The sequence below is a fragment of the Rhinolophus hipposideros genome, assembly GCF_964194185.1.
Source record: "Rhinolophus hipposideros genome assembly, chromosome: 2".
NCBI lineage: Eukaryota > Metazoa > Chordata > Mammalia > Chiroptera > Rhinolophidae > Rhinolophus > Rhinolophus hipposideros.
In genome coordinates, this window is record NC_138048.1 from 105,028,030 (window position 1) to 105,046,062 (window position 18,033).

The 18,033-nt window shown below is 45.6% G+C and overlaps 1 protein-coding gene across 5 annotated transcripts in view; it reads right to left on the reverse strand.

The window, feature by feature from the left end:
- ERG (ETS transcription factor ERG) overlaps positions 1-18,033 on the reverse strand; it is a gene marked incomplete at its 5' end in the record, with an annotated part of 256,726 nt that overhangs the window by 57,927 nt on the left and 180,766 nt on the right. For all 5 annotated transcript variants that reach the window (XM_081029840.1, XM_081029842.1, XM_081029841.1 and 2 more), the window contains one exon: positions 2,505-2,722. In XM_081029840.1, the coding sequence (XP_080885966.1) occupies positions 2,505-2,722 (218 nt within the window). The remainder of the gene's footprint in view (positions 1-2,504; positions 2,723-18,033) is intronic.

An 18,033-nucleotide genomic window follows, 5' to 3' on the forward strand; every position in this document is an offset into this window, starting at 1 on the left:
CCAATGACCTTTCCCAGGTCTGGGGCTGAGGAACATGGGAGAAGCTGCCTGGGATTCTGTGCCTTTCTTGAGGACCCAAACCCATTGGCCAGACTCATGGTTGCCCCAAGTTGTCATCTGGAGTCCCTGTAATAAACCCTCGGGCCAGGAAGACTGCCCCACAGCCTGGCCAAGTGGGCGGGTGGTTGTCAGCTGCTGAAGGCATGCACAGGCCCGTGTCAAAGGAACCGGTATGCGCACTTCTCCCATAAGACAGCAGGCTCCTTCCCCTCTCCTTCTCCTCCTTCCTCTCCTTCCCCTTCTTTATAAATTTAGGATTAGCACAGTGAGAACAAGAGAAAGTTTTGTTTTGGCATCACTGTTCTCATGTCCTCTCTGAGACTCCTTTCTGAGGCTTGCTGAATCCAGACTGGCCTTCCTCGAGCTGGCCCGAGGCCAGACTCTGGAAATAAGGGCCAGGGCACGGCTCACTCGGCTGTTGCCAGCTGGAAATCATCTCAGTGCCCTTTGCCCGAAGTGTGTTCCCTCTCTCTCTCTCTTTCTCTCTCTTTCTCTCTCTCTCTCTCTGTCTGTCTCTGTCTCTCTCTTTCCTTTTCTCTCGCTCCCTCCTCTCTCTTCCTCCTTTCTTCCCTCCCACCCTCCCCTTTTCTTCTCTCTCTCCCCTTCTCTCTGTCTCTCTCTCTCTCTCTCTCTCTCTCTCTCTCTCTCTCTCTCTCTCTCAGACACACACACAGACACACACACACACACACACACACACTCACACACATACCCCCACGTACTCCCTGCAGGTAGACAGTAGCATTAGAAGAAGAAAGCTTTAGGAATGCCTCTTGCCTTTAGTGTTCCCACTATTATCCTCCTGGCGTATATGGGATCACATGACTCCATCAAAACTAGAACCCATTCAGTGATGCCAGGGTTAGCCACACAACTAACTATTCTTCTACATAAACACTGTTGCATTCCTCAGACCATGATTACACAGCATTCTTCTAAGTCTCACAAATATATACAGTTAATGATCAGTGGAAATACTCTATCAGATGGACAGGATTTACTTGTTAGATATTTATATGCAATGAATAACTACCTGGGACTCTGGTATCCTGGGTCCTAGGTTGCATTTCCTACCGGGGGCCTTTTCAGAAGTCTGGGAATTAATCTGTTGATGAAGTCCAAGATGGCCCTGCCTTGGCTTAAATTCCACTGAAAGAACCCATGTCACAGCAATATTCAGCGTCAGAGTTATCAAAAAGAAACCCGATGCACAGAAGCAAACTGACTTCTCAGAGCTGAGGAAAGTTCTGGCGTCTCCCATCTCCTAGTTTGGCACGTCCAGCAGCACTGGTGACGTTCCCTCTGAGGTGCTGGGACTTGGCACCTTCATCAGCGCTGCACTAGAAGTTGATGCAATGGTTTCCAGCACTTATAAAACATAACACTTATAAAAAATGTATTGAGCATTAAAATATATGTGTAGCAAAAAGGGCCTATTATAGCTGCAACAGAGTGGAAAACACGCTGGATGCAGAGTCAAACACCCTTGATGTGAATCCAGATTCTGAGTCCCTTTAAGTGGTGAGCTTGGTTTACCCAGAAAAAGCTTGCACCTCAGTTTCCTCATCCATCAAATGGGCACAAGCACCCTTCACAGGGCTGCTTGGAGAATTCACAGGGCATTGGGTATAAAAGAGCTTTGTACAGAGTAAAGCGCTCGAAAGTGTGAGCTATTTTTATGACGCGATGTCAGATCATGCAACATTTAAAAGAAATTATCCTTTCTTCGTCCTAAAATTTTATATTCTTCTTCCTGAATACATATGAGGTAGTACATCATAATTGAAACCAACTTTACTGTTCAAAACTGCATCCAGTGAAACGCTTTGGAGGGCCTGGGATCATTCTGCATTTAACACTGGATTCTGTGAGACACTAGCAGCAACATGACAATCTCAGAAACGTGAATGAGTACAGAGCCTGGTTTTAAGTGTAAATAAGGAGTAAAGATGAGAAGAAGCATCACGCATTAAGAGAAAAGGGCGGAGGAGGGAAGAGGGGTCGGTGGGTCAGGGTAGAGGACATAAGACAAAGTGGACCCATTTGCAAAGGCATGTGGCTTGGACGTACACTACACAGCCTGGCTACTAGCTGACACTTGCCCTCCATAAAAACATAAGACAGCATTGTTTTCCAGACAATGAAAACCTCCGAGATGAATTCTGCCATATGTGTGCATGACGCCCCTCCCCCAGAGCCCTTATGCCTGGAAAACTGAATTGAACACCACGTTTTCAAAGCGAGTTCTCAGTACATATACCACCGTTTTACAACCTCTATCCTCAACGCAAACCATTGGAGAACGCATTTTCTCAGGGTGCCCAATGTAAGTGTGCAATGGCCTCCCTTTCTGAAAGGATCTTGGGAAAAGCATGACTCATTTCCACATAGCCTTTACAAGGGGTGGGCATACCAGGAACATCACGAGTCAGGGGTCCCCTTACCTTGAGCCGTTCACCTGGTTAGGGTTACATTCCATCTTGATAGTGACCCTGGCTGGGGGTTGAGACAACCAGTCCTGCTGAGGGACACGCGGGCTCATCTTGGATGTCTGTCCATAGTCGCCGGAGGAGGACGCAGTCATGTCCGTCTTGGCCAGGTGTGGCGTTCCGTAGGCACACTCAAACAACGACTGGTCCTCACTGACAACTGAGAGCGCTTCCTGGATGCCCAAAGAAACACAAGTCAGAGCACTCAAAGGACAGGTATGTTTCAGAGCGTTGCTGCCTTTAGAGTCGTTTCTCACTGGGACCACAGTTTAGGTAGTTTTATGGCCTCCATTTCTACCTTTCACAAAAGAAACGTAGCTTGTTTTCTTGCCTCCAGACCATAAGCGTTGGAACTGGCTGGCCTAGGGAAACTTTTACGTGGGTCTCCAAACACCCCAGGCTTGACTGGAGCAGTGCAGATAATACTCACTTTAATCTCAACTCGAGGAAGTTGAATTTCAAAGGTCTTAGAAGACACCCAATTGCATGTGTCATTATTTGACAAATGCAATCTATAATTCAAGCAGACAGAGTACAGAATGGCCATAAAGATTAAAAAAAGAAATGTGACGGCTCACACCTACGCATCTGGTGAAATCGCCACATTCCCGGGAGATTTCAAGGAAGAGGTACTTAGAAGAAGAGTGAGGGGGAAATGGAGCACCAAAGGACAAACACACAAAGATACGAGTTTTTCCACTTCTAAGTTATGAGCCGAAATAGAGTTTCAAGTAGTGCTTCCATGATGGTGAACATCTGGGTGATAAATGAAACAACAACAAAAAAAAAACTGCTGTGAATTATCCAGATGTCTCCAAATACCAGAATGTTTGAAATATCTAGATCCCTGAGTAGCTCTTTACCCCTCCCCCTTACTTTCTTTGACATCTGTGCTCTTTTGCATGATTTCGTAAGAATAGAAATTTGTCACTGGTGTGTCCTTCTTCTGTCCTTTCAAGTCAAACAAGTGGCTAGCCTATGGCTCTGCTCATATTCTACCGCCAATTCCGCAAAGGCCAACTGGATTTGGAAATTTCAACAATGTGAGGGATACACTGTGCAGCAACTACGCAGAGTAGCTATGAGACAATCCAATTTGAGTTTTTATAATAGAAAAGAAATATCCATGCAAAAGCTCAGTTTTATTTCAGCATTGCTATCAGCAAGCAAGAAGCAAACGCTGGCTGGGTCACACACTTTTTAAAAATGGAAACCTTGGAGCCAGTGGGGGACTGTGGAGACTGTCTAGTTCAAATTTCCCCAAATGAGAAAATCTGAGACCCAAAAAGGCCCAGAATTTGACACGAGCTGCCCAAGGTCAACAGGGAATCAGTGATGGAATGGGCCTTAGGCTCAATCATTTGCTCCCTTTGCCCCCGCAGCCTACAAAGCCTATGTTACATTTCCTGGTTTGGGATATGTGTTTACAGTCACACTCCCTTCTTATTCTTTGAGTTGATAGTTAAGTAAATAACGATGCTTCTGTTAGTAATAGAGCCTTATGAAGCAGCCTTTCTAAAATAGAAACCTCCCTCCCACCCCAGATGTATCATAATCTTTAGGGAACACAGGCGGATTCATAAACCCAATCCAGGGTGTACCTGGCCGCTCCCCATGGACCCCCGCGTGCCCAAGGACCAACTCCTTTCACAGCTTCCCAAGTGCATGGACTTCACCGTCAGTGCATCAGTGAGGAGTACAATGACAAAGGACAAACTCCACACTTTGGCTCTCAGAGTGGTGGCCACGTGTCTGTGTACATATCACACCCAGCACCTCTGACTTCTTTAAAATTCCTAGAATCTTAGCCCTGTGATACTTTGGAAAAGAGTAAGCTCGGAGTTCCAACAGGAACACAAAGCATACAAAAGGATAGGTTGTGCCAGCCAGAGAGCCAGCATGAGGTACAAGAAAGGAAGAAAAAAAAGGAAAACATCTTGAATACACAGTAACACCAAACACATCAACAGACAGCATCAAGTGAGGCAGCAGCTCAGACGGTGTGTGTGTGCCAACAGGCGTGGTAGGTGTCAGGGGAACCTGAATGACATGGTTCTCTCTTCTGGTCGCAAATGGAGGGAAGGAAACTAAGGAATCTAAACTCACAGACGTGGATTTTAAAGAAAAACTGGCATCATGGATTTGGCGTCGTCATGCTAATTAACAAAGACAAAAATGACAGCTTCTTAAATCATTTTTGCAAGACAGAGTATCCTTTCTGGTAGCAGCAATGGAGAGCAAGGTTTTACACACTCAAAACAGGAAACAAGGCAAATGGCTGCCCCCTTTTCTCGCTGGGCCCTGTAGCTCCACCAAGGCTCCAGGGGAATAACATACTATGTAATGTTAGCGTTGGCTCACCGACGAAGAGAAACATGAATAACCATGAGATTTATATCAGAAATTGGCAGGAACAGGTTAGATATAAGAAACAGGCTTATTTTTAACTTACAAACAAAAAAGAAAGTGGCGTTCACAACACAGAGTAACAATGTTATAGTATTAATATCTCCCCAGGATAAAGTAGGATAGTCTTGCAAACACATCCAATGACCAAATAAATGTAGTGTAAGATTTTAAAAGTGGACCGAAACATTAGAATCAAGACAAGGCCACTGTGTGTGTTTGGAGGGGGAGGAACCCATTCTCACATCTGGCAGAGCATTATTTCAGCACATGGTTTTCTAAAGAAAAGAATCAAAGTTAATTGAGATCGATTTAGAAAAAAAAAAATACGAAAGCTAGAGAAAAGGGAGGGGACGCACATCTTTTCTTTGTATCTTAAAATTCTTCTCAAAGTTGATATTGCATAAAAATGAGAAAGGTGGTAGGATTCAGCATATCAAAAGTTGCTTTTGTTCACTAGAGGAGAAACAGTCTAAAAATGAGGAAGCTTTAGGATAAACATTTCAAAACGAATGAAGCACAGTCCACATCCTGGGAAGACAAAGCCCTCAAAAAGCCTGCCACAGCGTGACCCTAACTAAACCAGGACTGTTAAACACCTGGGATGAAGTATGGGTCAGGAAAAGGAAACAAACAAATAAACAAAATCACACACACAGACGCATGTTGATAATGGGGGTGTAAAAAGAAGCCGAAGGATGGTTTTCAGAGACCTGCTTCACAAGGATGGTCAATAAAATGAACTGCTACTCGAGAGGAAAGCAGACAGCATGGCTACCGGGGGACCATCAGCCTGTGCTTGCTCACTCACTGACTTGGCTACCTTACTGGCGAGCTTCATCCATCCCTCTGCCTGGCTGTGAATGACAAAGACTGCTGCTAAGGACTCTCACACCCCACAGCCCCGGGACTTCAAAGCCGGAGAAGATCTAGGCAGAAGGATTAAAACCAGAGCAGAACTCTGAACGCAGGCTAGGTCCCGGGAACATATGAGTCCCTCAATTCCAGCTCTGCAAGTGACTTTTCCTGGGCTTGACTGGCACTGTCCCTGCTTCCCTGCCTGCCTGCCACCTGGCGTCCCTCCTCGTGGGAGGCCATCTCACCTACCTACCTGCCTACCTGCCAAAGGTGTCTGCAGAAGCCTTAGTTAACAAGGATAGGATATTCTCCCAGAACCTCCGGCCAGCTGCAGGACTTGGGAACTGCTCTGGCTGCTTTATAACAGAGAATTCAAAAAAGTCAGAACCTGGCAGAAACGGGGCCTAATAATTTAATATGCCTGCCTCTGTGTTACTATAAAAAGAGCTGAACTTTAGATTGGTGTGTGGGGGTGCTTTTTTCTGTAGCTCCAGGAAAGTTAGGATAGTCTGATGTGGCAAGTGGCAGACGACCAATGCCATTTTTTATGCACTGATGAGAAACACGTAAATTCTAAGCAAATTGCTCGCAAACGAAAAGGTCCGCTGTGTCAGTGTGCAGTGTTTACTATGTCATGTGAATACTGAGTGCATCAACAACATACGAGGAGCAGCCCTTAGGATTTCGGTCATGGGATACCAGTTGACTGCTCGTTCCAGAAAGTGGGGAGGACTCCAAAAGAGATTCTATATTGTACTGTAGGACTAATATACACTTCTGTTTTTAAGTAACTAGATTTGGGTACAACAAAGGATTCAAAACGCTTAGACTAAAAACTAAAACAAGAAAACTAAAGTTGACTGTGCTTTGTACACCAACTGCCATTTCCAGCAACAGGGTCCCGACGCCTTTCGGTTAACATGAATGTGTTGAGAGGATCCTTTATTTCAAGTAAAAGCATTAGGAAAGAAGAGTCTGGACTCAGATTTGCCTCTAACATGTGCCCGATGGCTCAGAAAAAATATTGTAATGCTAATACAGAGAATACAACATACTTAAATTTTCATGAAAATCCGGGCGTGGTGAAGTGTTGAAACCGAGACCACCGTAAAGAATGATGAGTTCTCTTTCCCAGCTGGCGTGCATGAAGCATACAGAGGGACGTGATGCTTACGTGGTTTTTAAACATTCAGGAGACGTCCGGAACGAGATGCCCAGAGCACTGGACTCCCAAATCAACCTTCTGTTTCCTCAAGCCTATGTGCCTCCAACGGTTGCGAGAAACAAATAGAGAAGTGAAGTGGAACAAGCATGCTAAGATCACGGGCGTGCTGCCGCACAAAAATTCTAGCAGGAGTCCTTGCAATGACAACATGGTGCCCACTTCAGAAAGCCAAGTCATCTTAAACCGACAGCCCGCCTTTTCTTCTCAGCTCTCGTCCCATTACAACCAAATGCAAAATTCTTCCTTAAATTGCTCTCGCACGTCACCAAGCAGAACTTGGTACATCACAGAGATCCTTGCACTGTGATCAGTAAGAGATTTTAGCCACTTTCTCTGGACTCAGACACAGCTGATCCATCACATCATAAACCAGGCTACCTTGCAAAGCACTTTGCATGCAGGGTCTTTTTGAAGCCTCTTTCACTGATTTTAAGATGTCCCATTTGTCACATTGTACCTGCTCTGAAACCTTTCATCTTACGTCTTGCACCCGCATCTTACAACCAATGACATGTCACAGTGTATTGGCAGCTTTTCTTCTTCCCGATGACAGGTAAAATAATGGTTCATTTTATAACCAATGGCATCTCAAATTTTATTAACGAGGCTCATTCAGTCCTGAGAGTAGTCCTGTAAGGTCCGTCGTCATTGCTGCCCACGGAGGAGAAAGCGGGGTTGAGAAGAAACGGAACAAGAACAGGGAGGATGAGATAGAAGCCAGGACTGTGTCTCTGAGCGGAGTCACTCCCAGAGAGGAAGACGCCGCACTCCACAATCTGGGTATCATGAGAAGAAAGAGGAAGCTGGACTGACAGAGATCACAGCAGCATGCATCTCCACCTGGTCTTCTCAGGGCTATCGAAAGCAGAGCTGGTATCACATATAAGAGACAGAGTCACTGAGAAAGAGAAGCTGGTAGAAGAAAGAGGAGGTTGAAGGGAATAAATACCAAGACTCCCTGGATTTCGGGTGGAATTAAAAGACCAGAACAGTAAGTGGAAAATCCTTTGGAAACCAATAAGGGACCTTCTAAGTACAACATGTTCCCCTAGGAGCCTAAAAGCTATGCAGCAATAGCTCCCAGATATGTCTCATTATTTCTCACGTAATGCGGTAAATGAACAAACCTGTTCTTTTCTTTGGTTCATCAGATTATTCGGGCCCAAACTGATAGCCACGTATTGGGGTGTATTCATTGTGGATGGATGCCTAACTTCTCTTACCAAATAAGACTCAGGAAAAATAGGGCAAGTGGGAACACCATTTATAATATGCTAGAGCCAGTGCCACTTGGCGGCCATACATGGACATCTGCAGACCTAATGATATTGGAAAGCTATTTACTAGGCTGTCTCAAACACAATTGTTTATAGCTTCTCTTCAAGGCAGAGAGCGTGCAGGAGATGCTTCTGGAATGTCTATCCTTCATCACGTTTGGAGGAGAAAAAAGCAAGACAAACAGACAACGCACCTAGGGCAGACCAGCCCTCTCCACCATTCGCCCAACACCACACCCATCGCTCAGGAGTCTTCATTCTAAGTATCCAGATACAGCCACATGGCATGTGACCAGAAACTTCATCTGACTGGTGTGTCTGTTATAACCACAATACCAAAAAAGTCAAACACTCTATGTTACAAATGCCTTGGCAAGATGGACGTGAACCATTTTTGACATTATTTTCTCTTCTTCTTAATTCTTCAGTGGAGACATGAAAATCATATATTAGATACAGCATCCAGCTTTGTACTCACGTTTTTCTCATTTAACACATTGCTATTTTAGTCCTTCAAAAACATAAAAAATCTTGGATTAACCTCAAAGGAAAAATGTACGTAGGCAAATGAAGTCCATCTAAAGAGCGTATTTCCCCAAAGTGATATCCCTTCAGTGCCAAAGCAGTTTACAACTCCAGTCCAGCCAGAGCTAAGAGAGTGAAACCCAGGATGGGTGTGGCGGTGCATACACATGTGTGTGTGTATACACACATATATGTGCGTACATATGTATACATACATGCATGCATACATATCTATGTTCACATATATGCCTGCAGGCACGCATACACACATACACATACATGCATACATATACACATACATACCTATCTCTCTATCTATCCTTATTATCTTTATTATCACGGCACTTTAGATGACCTGTCCATATTCCTTATCTTTTAGCATATCCACTAGGGCAGACGTTGCCGAAATGCTACAGAGAACCTGAATTCTTCCCTTTTCGCCTTTACTTGTGTCTTCCTTTCTCATCCTAGAAGATGTGTTCCTTAGTCTCAGAGTGTCCAGTCAGAGCTGCAACTGGGTCCCCCCTCCCCCGACTGCCCATCGAGTCCCCCACTCTGAACTCAGGGGATTTTTCCTTGGCTCTGAAATAGGCGTGGCCGGCCCCTAGAATTTCTTTACTCACATACTTCTCCCCCTACTCCCGCCTTTATTAAAATGCAAGCATTTTCAGGGCAGGCGCCTCGGTGTGTGTGTTCCCAGCATCACAATAGCTTCTCCACATCACATGTTTGTGGATGCGAAATCCAGAGGCTGCGTACTTGAGAGGAATGGGTTGTGCAGCCAGCAGTCAGGAATTTGGAAGCTAACTGCCACTGGCAATGTATCTGGCGTCATATGATCACAGAGCGCCTTATTGAGGGACTCTACAGAGCTCGGGAACATATGAAAAAAATAAATAAATAAGGCTTACCAGAAAACAAACTTTCCCCAAGTGACGAGAGAAGCATGCAGAGCAAGTGAGGAGAGAAGAAGCAGAAATCCTACAAGTATTGTAGAAGACTGGAGCTTTGTAGAAGACTGGAAAAAATTTCCAGCAAAGTTATGCTCCAGATAATGAAACTTAGATTTAAATGAGCCTTGAGGAATCAGAAGCCCAACAAACATAATTTTAAAACAACTCTCGTTCACTCTCTCAGTGCTATTTAGGACGTTCTTTGAAACACTGGAAAGGAGAATGAGATGGGATTATTTAGTGCATCAAGCGTACAAGGTTTCAGATATACAAGATGAGTAAACCCTAGAGATCACAGCTCAGCATTGTACTGCGGTTACCAGCCCTGTATTGTGTACCTAAACATTGGCTAAGAGGCTAGATGTTATGCTGTGTTCTTAGCACAAAAAAATAAAGTAAATAAGGAGACGAAAAGTCAGCTTTCAGAGCGGATGGAGGTGTTTATGGCATTAGTTTCATTCTTATCTCCAAATTCATCTTGTATGCATCAAATATGTCCAGTTTTCTGCATGTCAATCGAGCCTTAGTAAAGTGGTTTAAAAAAACAACACGAGAAACAATGTGTAAGTGATGTTAATAGATTCTTTGTTCTCCTGCAAAGAACCACACTTTTTTCCCATAGGCTTCTTTCCTTCTTTAGAAATGAACAAAAAGTGTAAAAACATGTGTGGAAACATCCTGTTTGCATGTTTTAAGTCCCTTTGAGTACAGAGGATGCAATCTCCTTCAGGTCCTTCTGCACCCTCTTGGGTGGCGCGGGGCTCACATGCAGTACTTGTCTCTGTTTCTCTAATCACTGTCATCAGGTAACACTTGGAGACTATTCAAAAGCCTTCATTTTTATCTAGTTTCAAATACTTCATTTGAGATGCAAAGACCATTTCCTTTTCACTTAAAAAGTGAAATTTAGGATAAACATGGAGATGTACCAAAATGCAGGTGATGGCAAGGCAGAGAGGAATGGCCCTGGATTGGGGATCAGAAAACTGGAGTGTGACGCGGGAGTCTGCCCCTGCTCTCTGTATCCCCTGGGGAACTTCTCTAACCCTTGAATCCACATTATAACAACTTCCCAGGTGAAGAGCGACAGTGCATACTTGCATATTCAAGTTTAAGTAGGGCTAGCTGCCTTACTCTTATTTGGGTCTCAATTTCTTCAACTGTAAAGGTGGTGTTGAGAATAGTTGCCCAGCCCCCAACCCGAGGTGTTAAATAGACCAAATGAGCTCATCTATGTAAAAGATTTTTATGAACCTTAACATTGTATTTCAATTGTGATCACATTATAGAAAGTTGGTGTGACTGACGCAAATTCTCCCCGTGGTTCAAGGCAGTGGTTTGGACCACCCCTTTCTAGGCATGTCCTTCGAACGAGCAAGATGCCAGGAAAAGGGACACAGTCACTTATTATTTGTAAGTGCTAAATTTAACAATCATGTATCTTTGTCTAGCAGGGGTTGAAGGATGAACTAGCATCTTTTATTGGTAAGAGTACATTTGTCACTTTAGCCCCATGTGATATATAGCCTTTTTGGTCCTTGGTCCAGTTCTATGGGGGTTTTGGGTTGTAATTCTGCGTTAGTTTGTTTGACGTCAGCTAAATATAAGCTTTGTGTGAGAAGGGGTCTGGAGCCCCTGTTCAGAACTATAGCTACACCCCCTGGCATGCTGTGGGCTTTCTCTTACAGCAGGTTAGTGAAGGGAGGGAGAGAGGGAAGAGGAACCAGGTTCTTATAACGTAATCCCCATTTCTATCCTTAGAATAGTACATGGCACACAGTCGATGTTCCTCAAACCCCCTTGGGATGTGGGATCCATGATGCTTTTCATTTTAACTTTCCCTAAAACCTCACGAGGTTTCTATGGCAGCCTTGCTAAGCTCATGGGACTCCTCTAACCTTCTGATTTTTGGAGCTTACCCACCCAGGTTGGGGTCCAGGTGACTGAGGTTTCAAGCAGCAAAGAGGGGCTCTCAGGACAGAGCCCCCAGGCCCCAGGTCCCTCTACTAGAACAGTCCTCTGAACACCAGGGGAGGGGATGTCATCATCCCTTGCGTCTTCAGAAGGAGCTCCAGGAAAACAGGCAGCTCTCTGCTTGGCCTTTGCAAAACACACATCCATCTGCTAAAAATACAGTGCGCTACACATCTGGAAGCGGCTCCTCCACGAAGCTCTGACACATGGATTCATTGTTTTCGATAAAATTCCAAGAATTTTATTCATGAGAAACGTTTGGCACAATGGAAAAACCTGGCAAGCACCAGATAGAAGCAGATGTCCCGGCCTCCAGCCACCATCCTGTCGCTCGTTCATGTTTATCAGGTGTCTTATCGAGTACCTTCAAACTTTCAACCCATAATTTCCCACGCGGGGGGACATTATAACAGGCTTAATTGTTTTGTTTTGTTTTTAAATTGATGCGGTTCCCCCCAAATGGGTGTGTCATACCGGGTTCATATGCAAGTGTCAAAAAGGGCACATGCGAATTTAAAAGGAGTCACAGGAGCACAAGGTCCCTGGCTTGAGCTCCAGCTGCTGGCTCAGCTCAGCCACTCAGTGCCCCTCATGCCCTGGAGACCTTGATCTCCTATCTAGGAAATAAGGCTCTGGTCTACTGATGCGTCCTAAGGTCTCTTCTTGCACCAAAATGAAATCGATTTGATTAATACTTCACTCGTGACATTCTCTTCCTGCCATGTCCAAACTGCAAGATCTTCCTTCTCCATCTTTGAGCAGCTGTGTGGGTAAGGTGAGTACTTATCACCTGTGGGGTTGCCAAAAGGCTAGGACTTAACTGTAGGCTCTTTCCATGGGGCCCCTGGGTTTTAACTTCCCATGTCCCCTGGCTCGCTTCTTCCATCCTAATGGTGACAAGGTAGCCAGGACCCTGAGAGCTCCTCGCACATCTTCAAGTGTGGTTCGGATGGGTCTCCTGCTCGGGAACCCTGGGCTGTTCTGCACAGAAAATCCAGCAGGGGTAATAAAATATGGTTCTACCAACCGGAAGTCTTACAGAAACTGGGGCTCTCGGGCTGGAAGAGGAGCCCAGGTATGGAATCCCCACTATATCCAAGGTGTTCTGGGACCCCCTTCCTTTCCTTTCCATCCTCATCCCCAAATAATTGTTGGCACAGGCTGCACACTGTATAAAGCTGACAAGAACACGGACGTTTTCTTTTTCTTAGACGCCAACGCCCACTGTGGAAAGAGCCAAATGCTCACCCACTGTGAGGGTCCCACCCCTGTCAAGCCCTCTCACATCAGCCTTGAGTAATGACGCCTCCCTCCGCAGGGCTGGGAGGCCAAGCTTGTGTTTTGCAGACTTTCCAGCACATAAATCTACTCTAGTTGCTGCACAGGAAGGGGACCGAGTAGCCGGGATATCATAACCTTTATTCATGCTCTGGGCTGAACTCATTCCTCTCCCCATGATGTAATGTGGGGCTCGGGGGAGCACCCCATCATCAGAACGCTTTTCATGCACCAACAAGTGATTGCTGGCGAGTCTTCATTTTTTATGACTCTGGGAGAGTTGATTTCAAATCGAGTACGAATGTTTAATTGTCAATGTGCCCAACAATTTCAGGCTACACATACATAAGTCATACCCAACAGGGCTGCCTTGGCCCAGCCCTTGAACCCTCTGTAAACTGGTCTACTCTGGAAGTCACAAGTCCTCTGAGAATCTGCAGACCTGCTCAAAACCACTGTGACCTACAGAATCGCTCCAGCCTGACAATCTTAATGATGGCTCCACCAGGGTCTACATCTGGGCTTTTGGGTGGCCTCCTTCTTCGGAACCTCTTTACTGTCCACGTCTACCCGTCTTGTCCATGAGAAAGAGGAATGTTCCAGCACCCGAGGCCATGATCACTCCTGTACAGGCCCCGAGAGTCACAAAGATACTGGACAGGTGAGGGATGGACAATGCCTGTCAGGCCCTGTGGCCCATGCAGAGCTACCTGCTTTCAGAGGGGTGGCGTTTTCTGAGTCACCTACCCATCTCGTTTGTATAACAAGCCCTATGAGTGTGTCCTGTGGGCTTATATCTGCTTAAATGGGCAGCTTATTTGGAACAGAAGATGATTTTCCTTCCCTGTCTCCCAGCCGAGTGCACTTGCACTGACCCCTATTTGTAAGCTCAGGTGCACTTCAAATTAATTTAACAATTCAAACAAGGTGTAGAGAAATGTGCAGCTGGAGGTCAGGAAGCCAGTTCTGCCACTGTTGAATCTTAAGCTGTAAGCCCCTGATATAAAACACAAGCAGATGGGAGCCCCTCTAAAGTCCCGGCCAAGCGGGGGTCAGACAGGTTCCCAGGAGCCCTGACGTCTGTGGCCAGATTTTTATTTATGCATTTGATGCTGGTGTTTCCACAATCACCTTGCCTTACTCACTCAAGTGCAGGCAACAGACAATCTTTAAAATTCAAAATAAATAAGTAAATTCAAGAGTAAATCAGAGCCTTCTTTTTCCAAGTCTGATTTGTAAGCACAGGTGCATTTCCAATTAATTTGCACCTGGGAGCTTGTTAAATGAGGAGAATACCCTCCCACCCACCCCCACACCCCGACCCCAAGCTAGGAATTCAGAATCCGGATTTAACAGATTAACAAGGTGAACTGCGTGCACGTTAAGTTTTGAGAGCTGAGTTAGAAGGTGGCAGGTTCTCTAAAAAGAAAGACAAGGCAGAGCTGACTGAGTGGGACCAGAAGTAGAGGGGCGGACTGACACTTTTAATGTGGAATGGTCAGGGAGGTCCTCCTGGAGGAAGCGAGGTCTGACCAAACTTGAAGGAAGTGAGCCCAATGAATTCCTGGGGAGTGAACCTTCCAGGCCACAGCAACACCTAGGACAAGGCCAGAAGTGGACACTGGGGCTTGGGGGTGGGACAGTGGGAGGAACTGTGGCCACAGAAAGGTGGGAGAGAAAGTGCATGAAGGAGATGAGGAGGTGAGCCAGGTAAGGCTGAGCCAGGTGAGCCAGAGCCTGGCAGGCCACTGGCAGGACGTGGGTTTTACTGGGAATGAAATGGGAATCTCACTAGATGTCTTGGCTGAACGCCCAGGAATTGTCTTCTTTCCTGAGATGTACTAATATTTTCCACCTCATAAGGGTTCTGCAAAAAAAATTCTACCCTTTAAATTGTATTATTTTCAAAACGAAACGTGATCAAATGCATGTAGGACGCATGCCATGTGAGCACCAAAAGCCACACCTAATAAAATGTCGTGCGCCTTCCTTTGTCCGCTGTGCAATGGGAACCTGCAGTCGTTCATCATGTAGAGAGACTGTGGGAAGCCGGAATGCGTGCTTTTCATTCACAGGAACTATAAATGGCCATGACCACTCGTAGAGGCTTGGGCACGTATAGGAAGTACCTCACAGAGTCCCCCCTCCACCCTTGATCCCTCAGGGAAACTGATCTCAAGAGGAAAAGAGCATTGTCCTGTCCTCAAATCAGTGGGAACCCCTGGAGCAGCCATGGGGGTGAGGCCGCAGGAGCTCGGGGCAAATGGCACCCTGGGGTGTCACTTCTGTTCTGCTCACCTCACGCTGGACTGAAAGTTTCAGAGCTTGAGCAGTGAGGCACAGGACCAGCTATTTCCTCTTTAACCAGAGTGACAAACTTGCTTTATAAAGGAGGCATTTATTTCATTTCTTTAGTTTACGTAGAGTCGGCATACGATACTATATTAGTTTCAGGTGTACAACACAGTGATGTGACCATTATATACGTTAGGATGTGGTCTCTGCACTAAGTCTAGTACCCGTCTGTCATTGCAGTGATCACACTGTCACCTTCCCCTTTCGCCCATCCTCCCACCTGAAAACCATTAGCTTGGTCTCTGTTTCTATGAGTCTGTTTCTGTTTAGAAAAACTGCTTACTGCTCTCCTTGCCTACGGAGAACCCCACGTCTCACAGATCTACCTGGCAGAATGTGCCTCATTAAAAAGTGGTGACCACCCTTTCGCTACTGAATTTTCCTCAGGTCATCAAGACTCCTACCTGCCTTCCTTTGAATCCAATTTCAACAGAGTACATCATCTGAGTATTAGCTTCTTAGGGCTTCGAAATAAAATACCATAGACCGGGGACTTAAGCAATAGATATTCTCTCACAGTTCTGCAGGCCAGAAGTCCAAAACCAAGGTATTGGTGGCTTGATTCCTTCCAAGGCCGTGAGAGAAGGACCCTGGCTTGTAGAGGGCCGTCTTCTCCCAATGTCTTCACCTCATTTGCCTCTATCCGTATCCAAATCTGCCCTCTTTTTAAGGACATCAGCCATACTGAGCCCACTCTAATGACCTCATCGTAACTTAACCTCCGTAAAAGCCAATCCCCAAATAAGGGCATGTTCTGAGGTCCGGGGGTTAGGACTCCAACACAGGAATATGGGGCTGTAACCACACTCAACTCCCGGAGGGCAAAGAACGTGTCCATGTTGTTCACGGCTGGACCCTTGTGCCTGGTACAGTACAGTACCAGGCACCAGACTGAGCACTACAGGTCAGCAGTTCTCAAAGTGTGCTCCTGGGAACCCCCTGGGGTCCCAGAGCCCTCTAGGGAGCCTGCTGCTCAGCACTGTTTTCATGATAAATAAACTAAGATATTATGGGCCTTTTTCTCACAGGTGTACAATGACGCTTTCCAGAGGCTACACAACATAGGACAGCAGACAGAATGTGGCAGCAGGTCCTAGAATCCACCTGTCTGCTCTTAAGCCAGATTTGTGAAAATGTGAAACCACGGGGCTCTTCTCACTAAATATCTTTCTGGAAAATACAGCGATTTTTTTCATAGACCTATGTTATTTAAGTTAACAAATGATGGCTTTTATTGTTATTTTTAAATGAATTCATAAATAAATGATTCAATAACATCTCGGTTTTTCTAATTCAATGACTATCAATTGAGAGAACCCATCTAAGCAATTGCTCTTTAGTGTCTCAGTAATTTTTCGAAGGGTCCTGAGACCAAAAATTTGAGGACCGCCGCTGTGGGGATAAACTGGCTAGGACACAGTCTGTCTTCTCAAGCAACCCACCGTCTGATGGCAATACGAGGCTTTAGGAAGGACATATTTTTAGTAGCTAAGTGCCACAATAAAAGGAAGCTTGTTGGCCAACCCCTTAACTTCACAACAGTGAGTTCTCATTTGGGGAGAAAAAAAAAAGCCACCCTAAGTCTCCCAGGATGGCACTTAGTGATCTGTTAACTTCAGAACTTAGACTTAAAAGACCAAGCGTTGGGGGACTGGAAATTTTATGCAAACAAGTACTAAGTGCTGGCCCCCTGCCTCTATCACTGGACAGAATTGACTAAAGAAGCAGGCTGCTCACCCGCTGCTAGCTACAGACTACCTACAAACCTCTGTTTCCAGCTGAGCCTTCTGGGAAGTGCTGTGTCTGTGGCAAAATGGGAGGAGGTCTGTGAAGAACTACAGACCAGGAAGTGACAGGGACGACAGACCACCTACCCGCCAAGCTGGCTGCGATTTTATTTTTATTTATTTATTTTACCCTAACCCTAACCCTGGCTGTGCTTTTAGATCAGAGGCAGCTTGAGAAACCAGTTCTGGGCCTGCGGAGCTGCAGAATGCGGTGCCGATGCCCATCTCCTAGCAAGTAAACCTTGGAACACCTGGCGCACCTCTGGCTTGGCAGGCGGCACTCGCCAGGGAATGGTAGGGACCGCTCCTTTCTGTTTTGTTTTAAATGACCAGGTTGCTTTAATGTTAAAATTTGTCTGTTATACTTGGACCTGGAAGAGCCTCACTATTTATATCCTTGGTAGGGATTGCATGAAGGTATCTCATTTTAAAACAATTCTCAAAGGTATGTGATTCAAATAACATGGAATTGGGCAACTGCCATGTGCAAAGCAACTATGGTGGGCACTGGTGGTACGTATATAAAGATGGATTGTTCTCAAAGTCTGTTATTCTAGACAGACTGTAATTACTTTAATAGGGGGACAAAATACACTGGGAGAAAAGAAGAGGAGACTCATCAGGACTGGGAGAATGCAGGCTCCCTGAGGGCAGACCTTTATTTTCCAGTGACTTTCCAGCAGTGCCTGGAAAGTTACCTCACATGAGGCACGCACTGTGAATATTGGTTGAATTCTTAGTATGTAAGTGCTAAGTGTGATGCTAAGTTTGTCAACTGTTTGGATAAGGGAGGGAGGAAAGGAGGAAGGGAGGGAGGGAGGAAGAGAGAGAGGGAGGGAAGGAGGT